At 45.3% G+C, this 13,166-nt stretch overlaps 1 protein-coding gene across 2 annotated transcripts in view; it reads left to right on the forward strand.

The window, feature by feature from the left end:
* TFPT (TCF3 fusion partner) overlaps window positions 1-12,594 on the forward strand; it is a 310,340-nt gene extending 297,746 nt beyond the window's left edge. For both annotated transcript variants that reach the window (XM_069637997.1, XM_069638007.1), the window contains 2 exons: window positions 9,292-9,531; window positions 11,907-12,594. In XM_069637997.1, the coding sequence (XP_069494098.1) occupies window positions 9,292-9,531; window positions 11,907-12,041 (375 nt within the window). In that variant the 3' untranslated portion in view covers window positions 12,042-12,594. The remainder of the gene's footprint in view (window positions 1-9,291; window positions 9,532-11,906) is intronic.
* Window positions 12,595-13,166: the final 572 nt, after the last annotated feature.

Raw genomic sequence — 13,166 nt, forward strand, 5'->3', positions numbered from 1 at the left:
TGGACATATTACCTCTGGACCTGGAATGACATCTTCACGCAGAACGAGTTATGCTCATAGAACTGCTAGACGGTTCTATTCTAAATAGAGATTGTTTGATGCACTGCCGGGAAAATGATGTCTGCATTATTCACGTCGTTAAATTCAGGTTAGTCACGTGTGTTATGGCATTACGTTCATAAGCAGCGTGGATACGTCGCTCGCTGCTTCTGTTTGAACCAATATGGCTTTTGGTAGCTGAAACTCTTGATCTGTGTCCTCGCATTCTCTTCAGTTACTTCCTTGGCTTCTTCAGCGTTTTTTCTTCCACACGCGAATTCCTGGAGCTGCTGTCTGGAAGTCGCAGGTTGGCTGCACTGTCTGCGTGCTCTTCAGTCGCGTGTATTCTGACACGCGGGTTCCTGATTTCTTTGCATGCTGCTTTCCTGACTAAGTGAAGTTGATTGCGTGTAAATCCCACGCAGACGCTGTTTCCAAGCGCAGCTGTCCTGGGCTGCGTGTACTTTGTTTGCGGGTAATACACACAGTGATCCCTCTTTCTGCCTGTTTCATCAATCAGAGAGTGGTATCATTTGGAAGGTCGAATTTGACTTCACTACTATCAAGTAGTGTGAATAAGGATCCGGAAGAGCCCTACCAATTGTATCCTTTTTGGTTACTGTATCCTTTTCAGAAGATACCTTGGTGATTTATGACAGTTCTACTAGCTATAGGACCCTCGATTATTTGGTCCCTTGTGATTGGGTCGGTTACACCCCTAGCCATAAATCTCCACTTTAATTAGCAGCTTGCAGAATGGTCACCCAGATGCGGTATGCCCCAAGATTCACCCTGCCTCCCTTCCATCAATCAGTACTTTAGGGCTATGTGTCAATTAGTTGGCAGAGGATGGCCTCGAAACTGTAGCTTCTTATCAGGAAAAGTTATGGCATCCTCTGGTGTTGGGTGATATCAGACGTTGGTACCTCTCCGCGCCTGGCTGGTCACATGTTGGTACACTGTGAAGCTTCTTCATTTTCCTTCTATTTGCGTATTTGATTCTCCCTTCAGTCTTGCCACCTGCCCTGGGCCTCTTATCTTGACCTTCACGTGGCAGGCTGCTATGCTCTTAAGTTTCGATTCTTCGAAGTTGCTGCTCTCCCTTCCTTGGGTGACCTTGAATTCCCAGGCATGAGCTGCTTCTTGCTAAGTTTCGATTCTGCTCTTTCGTCTGGCTTTGTGCTGTTATATGAATCCTGGCCTGTTTGACCCCTACCATCCTGGGCTTAATTCTGCTTTTGTAAAATGGATTCGCACTTGTATAATGTGCTTCTTTGAGGTAGATATATATATTTGGCGCGTGCCACTCTATTCTCCTTCTAAGCATAGCAAGTAGTACTGTTTCCTTGGCTTCTTGCGTTCCAAGCCTATTTACAGGCGTTAGATAGTTGCGTATCTTCATCCTGTTTTATGGTTACGTTTCTTTAAAGTTCAGCATTGTTTCTCCTTTTAAGTCCATTACATCATTATTCCTTACATTTCGTCTTTGCGTGGCATCTTTTGATTGTTGTTTCGTTCATCTGAACGTCTGTCCGGGCCCTTGTTGTCACCATTCACCTTCAATTAAGGCCCTTTGGGTCTCTTCGGGGACAGTTTGTAAGTAGTCTTCATTTCGTGACAGCTGCTGGTACGTTTGTCTCAATGGGTACCGTGCTGCCCATGGTTGTCTTCAACAGGTATTATTCTTCTAATGGGCACTGGACAGAGCCCTAGTGCTGCTCTCTGTTGGTTTATTAGCTCCTCATACGTCACATATCTCGGCGAGTATGTTCATGGTATTTCAAAATGGGTGGCTGGAGTGCAGGCCATATCTGGGACTTCCTCTACAGTGCTACCATACAAAACAGATTGTGAAAAAATTGACTAGAAACCCACACAATTTGCAAAGTGTATTTTAACTCGTTATTTTAAATATTTTCACCAAACCCTCTTTGCGTGCTTCAGGCTCCCTTGGCCGCACCTGCATATTCAGGACAAACATTTAAGCACCTCCACTTAAGAAATTCACCACTGACTGCGTATAAAATGTCAAACATTAACTATAAAGTTCAGAGAATACATTTTGCCTTTGACTTGAGGATTCCATCATTTCAACTGGAGTTTTTCCACGTCATTTGTCGATCTGCAACGCAGTGATGCAGTTAACCTCTGGTAATGTTCCTTTGAATGGATTGTGTCCTCCAACGTATTCCACATCTTTCACATGTAATGTCCACAGCTGTGCTGCTTTGGAAACTTTTTGGCAGAGGGCGTCCTGCTTCGATGGCGTCGGGTCGAGTGTAACGTCATCGGATGTTAAAAGTAGGACGCACTATGCTAGTAACCTCAGTTCAGTTTTTTCCACAAACGCGTTTGCTTCGAGAATCCGGCCTGCCTCGTGTTATCAACTTCGATAATGTCTTCTACGTCTCCGACCCCGCGGTCGGACTTTAAAAAGTGCAGAGACTGTAAGTCCAAGATGTCCATCACGGACCCACACCGTATCCGCTTGTGGTGTCTGGGTGAGAGCCACGACACAGACGACTGCTCAAAGTGTCAGTCTTCGACTGCCAAGGCCTTGCGGGAGCGCAAGGGGAAGTTGCAGGTAGTTCGGGTATCCAAACCCCATAAATCCAAGACGTCTACTGGTCTTTCCACCAGCGACTCGAGGGGTGACTTTCCCCATCGGAAGGAGTCCAGGGGATCTCAGTCCGGAAGGGGTTCTCACCACTCGTCCTCCTCGTGGAAGCGGCATCACCGGTCACCTTCCCCCGTCCTCGTCAGATGATGGCTCTGCGAGGAAAGTGGCTTGCACCACTAAATACTCTACTCCGGAGGAGTGGGAGCCATTCAGGGAGAAAATGGAGAGGTTTCAATCTCAGGGCACTGCCCCGTCAGCGCCTTCGGTTGAAGCTGGCGGGGAAAAGTCTTGGTCTGACGTTCGCGCCCCTTCGGGCCCGGGCGGTCAGCACGATAAGTATCGTTAACCGTCGAGGTCCCGTTCGGACAAGGCTCCGGTAGATCGCAAGAGACGTTCCAGGTCGAGGTCCTCGTCCCCGGCGAGACAGTTGAAGTCTGGGAAGGTGTCGACCCAGTCGGCGCTGTGCCCATCGAGTGCGGCTGTCGGGGCCTTGCCCTCGACCAGGCCCTCTGAGCCCTTGGTGCCATTGTCGATATCATTCGGGCTTAGAGGTCTGAATTTGACGGTGGAGGCCCCTAGAGCTGTGGAACCTCTGAGAAAGGCTCTGTCTAAGACTCTGAGATCTACTCCTGTACCTCAGAGGGAGTTCTTTCACTCTATGCAAGATATTTATGAGGATGAGGAGAGGTCTGATGTGGAGTTGGAGACTTGTGATGCTCCTTGCGATGCTCCTGAGTCTCCCAACATGGTTTTCTCTGAGGACAGTCAATTGGAGGATCTGCGTCAGTCTTTACATGACGCCAGTGGCCTGGACTCATCCCCTGAGATGGAGTTTGGCAGGCCAGAGCCTGGGGCTCATGCGGATTCCTCCTATAGGAGGTTGATGTCGAGGGTTACAGAGTACCTGGGATGGTCCGGCCCTCCAGTTGAATTTCATCAGGATGACCCGAGTGACATTTTAGATCAGGGTCCGTCCACTGACCCAGTGTTGCCTTTTCACATGGTGTTACAGAAAAGGGTGGCTGCTGCTTGGAACACCCCGGAATCTCTTCCGGCGGTCAACAAGTCGTTGACTAAGAAATACTGCCTATCCTGTAGCGACCCCAGCTACCTATCCACTCAGCCCACTCCTGAGAATTTGGTGGTTCAGGCGGCGTACCCTACCATCCCTCCAGATAGGGATGATAAGTGCTTCGATGATGGGCATGCAAGGTATTTTCAGCTGGGAGTATGGCCCTTAAATCGGCCAACTCCACCTGTGCCTTGGCCAAATTTTCACACCACTATAGAATTGTCTCTCTGGCAGCTGAGCATATTCCCGAAGGGGGGAAAAAAGGGATGGGGTACTTGTTATTGTGCAGGGTGGCAAGGATGCCATGTGTGAATCCCTTCAGTCTGGGTTGGACACGGCAGACCGTGTCAGCCGGTCCATGGCTGCGAGCACCGTGATATGCAGGTTTGCATGGTTGCAGAAGACAGGCCTTGCACGGGACATGCAGGCCCGTCTTCTCAACATGCCCTTTGACGGCTCACATTTGTTTGGAAGCAAGGCTGAAGAGAGCCTTGAGAGGTTGCAGACCTCCAAAGCTGCTGCTAAATCTTTGGGCGCAGCTGTGCATCAACCTTTGCCTTTTCGTCCTAGGGGACAGCAGTGGAGGGGTTCCTTTTGTTACAACTCCTCGTTTGGTAGAGCGAGAGGAGCGGCAAGTCAAAGGGGCCACGGTGAGGGTCTTTGTGGTGGTCTGGGACGAGGTGCCAAAGCTGCTCTAGCAGCCGCCTCTTTGCCTTCAGTCGCTGCCACAGCTGCTCTGAAACAGCTATGAGGCCAGGTCTCCTTGTTCACCGGTTGGGGGCAGACTGTCTCAGCATCTCGAAGAGTGGCGAGTCATTACTTCAGATGCGCAGGTTCTGGAAACAATAGCCCACGGCTACTGCCTACCCTTCCTAAATCGGCCTCACGACAATCCACCAGGAAAACTCTTTGAAGATTCTTGATCTGCTCCTTGTGCAGGAAATCTTGACCCTGCTGGAGAAAGGCGCTATAGAACTAGTGCCTGTGGCGGAGAGGAACAAGGGCTGGTATTCCCCATATTTTTTGATGCCCAAGAAAGATGGAGGACTGAGACCCATCTTGGACTTGCGTCGCTTGAACAAGTACCTCAGGAAGGAAAAGTTCAAGATGGTCACTCCTTCTCAGGCCCTTCGACTTCAGGATTGGTTGGTGTCATTGTACCTACAGGATGTTTATTTTCATGTGCCGATCCATCCAAAGCGCAGACAATACCTGAGGTTCGCAGTTGGCAGCTCGGACTTTCAGTTTCGGGTCCTGCCATTCAGGTTGACCTACGCCTGAGGGTCTTCACCAAGCTCGTGGTGGTGGTGGTGGCAGCGTATCCCAGGAGAGGGGGGGGGGGGTTCATGTCTACCCCTGGACGACTGGCTGATCCAAACGTGTTCTCCCAAACAGGTCTGGGATCATCTCAACCTCACCTGCCACTCCCTTCACAAGCTGGGCTTCTCCCTCAATTTCAAGAAGTCTCATGACGCCTTCTCAACAGCTCCAGTACATCGGCGCTGTGTTGGACACATCCTTAGGGAAGTGCTCGCCTCCCAAGTTGAGGGCTCATCACATTGTCCAGATGGTCGACAAATTTCAACATGCTCAGAGTCTCCCGGCTTTCAACTTCTTAAGGTTGCTTGGCCTCATGGCATCCTGCATTTTTCTGGTGCCAGAGGCCAGACAGCGGATGAGATCCCTTGAATGGGCCCTCAGGATGCAGTGGTCCCAATTCTCGGGCAAGATGTCGGATCTCCTTCAGATTCCGCTCACGGTCTCACAGGATCTTCTGTGGTGGGCCAGCAAAGGGAATCTGATGAAGGGAGACATGTTTTGGCTATCATGGCCAAAGGTGGCTGTAGAGACGGATGCTTCCCTCACAGGATGGGGGCTCACGCCAATGAGCTGACCACCAGCAGTCGTTGGTCTGCGTCAGAGTCCAGACTTCACATAAATCTTTTGGAGCTGAGGGTTCTCCATCCAGAGGTCAAGACTCCACCTTCACGCTTGGTTTCTGAAAGGTTAAGATATAAGGATTGGGACCTTTCGGATGACGTGATGGAGGGGTTTGTTTCGGCCAGGTGTCTGGCAACCAAATCACTGTAGCGTTGGCATACATTTTGCGACTGGTGCAGAGGACACAATGTCGATCCTTTTCAGTGTTCCATTCTGATGGCTCTTTCTTGCTTTCTTTGGCCCACAAGTGTCTTCAGGTGGGTACCATTAAAGGTTACCTGGCAGCGCTGTCAATTTTCAAGCCACCTCTGAAGAATGTTCTTATTTTAAGATTCCTTTGATTACCCAGTTTCTAAAAGGGCTCACAAATGTGTTCCCGCCGTCCCCTTTTCAGGTGCCATTTTGGGATCTGAATCTAGCCTTGAAATTCCTGATGGGTACTCTGTTTCAACCTTTGTACTCTTGTCCTTTGAGACTGTTGACCTTCAAGACAGTTTTCCTGATTGCAGTTACATCTGCTCCTAGAGTGAGGTGAGTTGCAGGCACTTTCGTCTAAGCCCCCCTTTACTGTGTTCCACAGGGTTAGGGTTTTACTGAGGGTGGGTACTTCCTTCCTACCTAAGATAGTGTCAGAGTTTCATTTGAGCCAGAAAGTGGTGCTTCCTGCTTTCTATCCTCCTATCCTGGTAAGGAAGAGGAGAGACTCCATATGTTGGACCCTAGGAGAGCTTTGAGCTTTTATATCTAGTATCAGGGTCAGAGTGGACCACCAACATTTTTGTGGGATACACTGGACACCGATTGTGCCAGGCTGTTACCAAACAGACCTTTTCCAGGTGGATTATTGTCACCATTGCTGAATGTTACAGATTGGCTGGCAAGGACCCTCTTAAGGGTTTGCAAGCTCACTCCACCAGAGGTGTGGCTACATACACAGCCCTACAACAGGGAGTTCCTGTTAAAAACATTTGTGATGCTGCAGCGTGGTCTTCCATCCACACCTTTGTCAAGCATTACTCCCTGCATACTTTCCATGGTCAAGATATGGCCTTTGGTAAAGCAGTGCTCTATTCTGCTATCTGATAAGGTATATCCAAATTCTTCTCCCTCCTCCGTTCACTGATACTGCTTTGGGAGTCTGTCAAAGATGTGCAATACGTTGGAGGACACAATCCATTCGAAGAACAAGTTACTTACCAACTGGTAATGTTCTTTCGACTGGATTTTCCTCCAACGTATTCCACATCGCCCTCCCAGCCTGCCCCTCTGAAGAATTTACCATGCTATTGCTGTTTACGTTCCCACAAGGCAATGTGCAGTTATGGCACAAAGTGTGGAGGGCGCCCTGCATCCTACTTATAACATCTGATGATGTCCCCCTCGACAGAGGCTGTCGAGGCACATCGACCCGACGCCATCGACGTAGGGCGCCCTCTGCCGAAAGATTTCCGAAGCAGCACAGCTGTGGACATTACATGTCAAAGATGTGGAATACATTGGAGGAACTTCCAGTCGAAAGAATGTTACCAGTTGGTAAGTAACTTGTTCTTCTCGCGGACAAGGTGTAATTTGGGCTTCCAATAATAGATTTTTTAACAGTTTATTTTCCCTGCCAGCTGTTAATATCATAACTATTTATAAAGACGTGTCCTGAAGTAAAGGAAATATCTGAATTCCCAGTTAATATGCTGAATGTATATTTGGATTTATTTTTGTAATGGCAACAAATGCATGCAATACACATGTTTGCTAATGAGGTTATTTGAGAAAGGCAATAATACCATTGCAATTTATTTATGTGCACTAGGATTTTAAGACTGGGAATACCGAATTCCAATCTATATTGAATGCATCTAGATTTAACAGAGCTGTAAACAAAATGCGTATGTTAAAGCAGACTTGCCAAAAATTGAACTACAGATTTAAGACCAAGAAACCTAATTTGTCATACAAAATGGATTGACAAGAACGAATCATCTCAATAGGTACATTGACATTCCAATCCTATTTCAAAGCTGAACAGAGACGTCGCCACCACCCCCAACAGTACATAGTAAATACATTGGATTAAAAAGGTGTGTCTGCTCAAATTGAATAAATGTTTAAGTGTCAAACTAACTTCATGAATGATACAGACCATTGTACAGTAGTGCCATGCACCTCATTCAGCTGTTTTGCAGGTCATATAAAAAAAAAAACACGAGTAGTATCCTCTAGTACAGAGCATGGTGTTATAAATATATGGTATAAGAGCAGTGTACCTAGTCAGATGATGCGATTAGCTGGCCAAATCAAGGCACTAGCGGGGAAGATCATGCCAGTAACTGACCTGTGATGAGTACTAGGGCATACATTATGGCACTACCTGGGCATAGGATAACTATGCCCAGTATGTGGTGGGAGTGCCTGGGATGCCAATACGTGCTATAGGGTGGGTGCACCCGACCACTCGACACCAAGCACGTAGTGTGAGTATTGGCCATATGGTGTTAATACATGACATGATTGGAGTTCCCTGAGGATGTCGGCATATAAATGAAATATCGGACCTATGAACATAGTATTTTGGCATATGATGTAATTCCAATACTGAATCTCCCTTTTGATTCACCTTTTTATGCAGCACTTCATCCAGGCGCACAACCACTTTCTACAAATACCACATCCATACACGCCACCCATCCAGGTAGAACACATACAAGCTACACCTTCTGCCTTTGTCAGCACGGTTTGCAGTAATCCCCAGTCTTCCGTTTAGATGCAAGTGATTTCTTGCCGGTGTTTTCCGTGCTGTTTCCTCAGTTGCTGCCTGCCACGTCCCATTTGCATCACAGCAGGTGCGTGGTCTGTTTCTGAACCCAGCTTTGCTTTACGGATTCAATTACTGTAATTCTGTGTAAATCCAAACCTGTAGCACAGATAACATGCAAGAAAAGCACTGGCTTTTACTGTACACATTTCAGTGTTGCTTCAAGGAAGTCCTATCTTTCAACTATGAGGTTTCAGAGCATGGCCAAAATGGAATTGACACCATTTCCCTAGAGAAGGTTTAAATCGTAATCTCTGCTAATATCTTTTTAACAGTTTGTCCAGTTCCCTGGATCCCATCATGTGGAAAATCCTAGGGTAATTCACAGACCGTTTTACTTTGTGCGAACAGGGGAAGGGTCAATGTGCTCTAATGACATTGGTGTAGGGTTTGAAATTAAAGTTACATGAGCAGGGGCTAAAAAAGAAAAAGTTCATGGGTGTCAGGCCACACCTAATAGGCAGGAGCTACTGCTAGGGAACCAGAAACCAAGTACACAGTGCACTGAAATCTAACTTCCAAATGAGATGCACACTTCCACTTTTCACCCGTTATCTAAGATACATTATGTGTAAATGTGTATTAGATGTCTCATAATTGTTCTTTATTAACATTTCACAGACACTAACAGTTAATGTCACACATGCATATTTGTAAGACACAAGTTGGCTGGGGAGCCATATGTAGCTCCGGGTAGCTGTTGGTTTCAAGCTAACCAGGCTCTCCTAAGTTATTAGCAGTAGCTTAATAGCTCCTAGCAATGTCGAATCCTTGTATTTGAATATACATTAACCATGCAGTCTTTTTCAGGATGAAATGGACGTCTTGGCCTCAGGAAACACAGAGAACAAGCCACCTGAAGATGGGAACTCTTCTGCACAGAGACGTGTATCTGGATCCTTACCTGGCATGGACTACAAGACCTTTGAGAACTCCTCTTTGACCGAAGCCACCCCAGTCAAGAAAAGGAAAAAAAACCGAGAGGAGAAAGAGCATGGGAACAAGAAAGCAACCCAACCTGTCATTCCAGCAGAACCTCTACTAGCTCAGGTACACGTCCTAGAATTCCTAAAGAATGCAAAGAAATAAATGGGGCTTATGGGCAAAAGGGGCTAACTCTGATTGGAATCCAAAGACTGCAAAACAACCTAAGTAAATTACTAGTAATCTACAGTACTCCACAAAACACTATAAGCCGGTCTCACCCCAAATTCTAATAGAAACAGTTTAAAAGCGTGCTGGAAGTATTAAACCTGTACAACCGTCATGATTTTGCATCATACCGTGCATGCTAAAGCCTAACCTCCACCCCAAAGGCAGTCTAAAGTCCATCCTGGGACAATAGCTTGGTTTGCAGCAGCGAATGATGATGTACCCAAAGCAGGGCCCTCGAGAAAGTTGGGTTTTTGTGCTTAAGTGCAAGAGAAACTACTACCCCAGAGCACCTGACAGGCTTACTATAGCACAGCAATAATGCCATTGGGCCACCTTTTGGCTGAATCAATGCTTATTCGCCTTGCATGCATGATAAACCTTAGATACTACCTTCTCTACAGTTTTATCACTAAACCAAGTGTTTGCACTTGTAATATGGTATTTTATACTCACACATTAATATTGTTCTCCCTCTCTGGTTTAGCATTTATGTATATTCTCTTGTAGAGAAATATGAACATTAAAAATAGAATAGTCAAGCAATATGCAGCTTCTAATATTAGCAATGGAGTAGAGGCCCAACAACCAACTCTTCTAAAATACCTACTACCAATCACAGATATGTATGTAGCCCAATAAAACCTAAAATCATGCCCACACTTATGATGCTGTGGCTCAGCAAGCCCAGGGACGTGAGGTTATACAGACCAATCTCTGGGTAAACTATTGGGTGTCAAGTGTTAAAAGCTCAATCAAACAAAGTCCATGGCTTCTATGGGTAGTTAACTCAGAACACCCGAAAAGTGATATAGAGCCACAGATGAACGCCATTACAGGTAACACGTAGAAAATCCCCCAGCAAAGGATACGTCTTTCCCTTCCTCTGTTTTGATTGATCTATTTATCCCAGCCAGAGAAGAGGGGCAACCGTTTATATATGAACACTGTCAAAACTCAGTACCACCCTAAACTCAATGTGTCGCCAGAACAGGAACGATTGAATGGTGAACCTAACCAAAATACATCATGATGTCTCTTAATAGTCCTGCCATGGAAAATAAAAATGTACATTGATAAATGGGTAAAAAAATTGCTTATTTCAGCCACCAGCATTTTGAAAACAGCCTAAAAATTTGAATCTGAGGAATATTGGCCAAGTGCCAATTTTTAACCCATGTGTAGTTTATAGTCGAGGTGAAGGCATCAAAAGCAGTTTGCTGCTCGTTTCCAAGCAGTGCGTCTTTGTGAATCAGTTTTGCCTCTCAAACAATTGAAGCAAGCTTTACAAATCAGAATTTGGGAAAATGGCAAAGTGCCAGTTTTAGGCCCAAAGACTAGAATTAGTCTAGGCCTACTCATTAAATCTTCTTGCCTTTTACCTAGGCAGGCCACGATCATGTGGACCAGCAGTGGCTTCCAGGTCCTTAGGAACTAGTGTAGGCTGCTCAACAAGATGGGCTTTTGCTAAATGATAAAAAGTGCTTTTTTCTATTGTAAGCGTGTCCTAATTAAGCATGCAAACTTGTTTAGTGTTATCAAAGTTGTGTACTTTTTGTTGCTAATAATGCAATCTCATTTCTACGTGCAATGCAAGAACAATATTGATAAAGTGACCACACACATTAAAAGATAGCAAGAATATTTGCAATGTAGCAAATGGGACCAGGTTAGCAGATATGGTTGTTGCTTAGGCAATCTCTTCTCTCATGCATGCCACTTAGAACAATAAATAAATGCATTTTATAAATGCACCAAGTAGTTTCTTTTCCTATGAACACATAAACCCCTTGATGGATTCTGAAAAGTGTCAGTAATTTTCTGTATATTTACAATTGTGATTAAAAAGAGAATGCTGGCATAGTCAATAGTTGCACATTTGCCAAATGTATCGCTGTAAATGCAAAGAGGAATGTTTCATCTGTGGCTACAGGCTGATGTGGCCTGGCATGGAATTTAGTGCTGCTCATATTGTAGAACAATTTAGAACACCAATGAAATAATACACATTTGGCTGAGACAGAGGTAATCTGGCAGATGGGGAATTTGGAGGGCCTGAAATGTTGCCGGGAGACAAGGGGTGGGGGTTAGTCACCTTCAAGTTTAGCTTTGCAGAACAAATCCACTGTTAACAATGTGACTTGAAGATAGTTAGCTCATCACTTGTGCCAAAAAAGGTATTGGCTTATTCAGGAAACATCCACATAAATAACATCCTGCAAATGTAATTCCTCAAACCAAGTAGTCTTTCATTTTGTCTCCTTTACCATTAGGTGAAAATTGAAGAGGAAGATTATGGCTGTGATGGAGAAGAGCTTCCAATTGACTGGCGACAGACTAGCCCACGGGATGCAATGCTGCCATACTCCAAGTTTTCCAGCCCTGGATCATGTGCAGACTTTGACTAGATGCTCGTGTTACTGAACTTCACAGTGGATGGGTAACCAACCTACAAAAGCTTGAAGCATTTTCCAGTCTAGCATTACTGAAAGAGTGACATGTTGCCAGGTTTTGACTGTTTCATAAATAGGGCATTTATTTTATGTAATAGTCAGCAAGTGTTTGTCTTTTTCCATATCCCTTTACAAAAGTGATACTTTGAGACAAACCAGCAAATCCACATGGGCGAGAATCCAGTCAATACAAGTGATGAAGATGGCAGAGTTTCAGCTTGTCATATTTATCGAAAACACCAAATGTGACTTGTAATCAGTGGTATGGTAAAAAAAAAAAAAAAAAACAATAAAAAAGTTACTGTTCTGCAATGCCTCGGACCTTTTACAAGAGAAATGTGGAACTACAATATGGAACAAAGAATAGCTTCTGCCCCTCTCGGAGGAATTATACTTGACTGGGCGAAAAACTCAGATTTACATTTTATCTACAGTTATCTTAACCTATCAATCGAGTAGATCATATTGTCAGGTTTGTTTTTGATAAAGCATATTTATTTGCCACCAATGCTTGGTCTTGGTTTTTATTACTCAAGTTGTTACTTGGAGTGCTATATTCCTTAAAAAAGCACAAATGCATGGTTCAGTCCAAGAGTGTAAATGGAAAAGGTGCTGAACTAGAGATTATAATAAAAGATTCTGAGAACTGTTGGGGCTTGGGGGCTACACTCACTGTTTTTCCATCTTGCCTTGTGACCTTTCTAGATAACCGTGGCCCCAGCCATGATGCCATTGAATTATTGCTTGCATTACTGATAAAGGTTTTACCCATTTTCAGAAACATTGGTGCTTGCCTATTTTTCTCTGTATCCAAAAAAGTGATGGGTGGAAGGTTTTGAATAAATCTAAACCACTGCAAAAGGAGTCCAACCATATGCAAATCAGTCAGGTACTGCCACCAATGGTAGCAGCCCAGCCTGCAATGCTAGGCCAGGTCCCATCTGCACCGAAACACAAGCAACCCCAGACTTGTTGGGCCTCCTCAATGAGGTGCAGCTTGGTTTCTTATGGCGCATCGAGGAAGGCACCCACGTCTAGGTATACCCTCTCTCACATAGGGAGACAAACTGTAACCAAAAA

This window comes from Ambystoma mexicanum, chromosome 1q (assembly GCF_040938575.1).
Source record: "Ambystoma mexicanum isolate Mex_15411 chromosome 1q, UKY_AmexF1_1, whole genome shotgun sequence".
NCBI classification, from domain to species: domain Eukaryota; kingdom Metazoa; phylum Chordata; class Amphibia; order Caudata; family Ambystomatidae; genus Ambystoma; species Ambystoma mexicanum.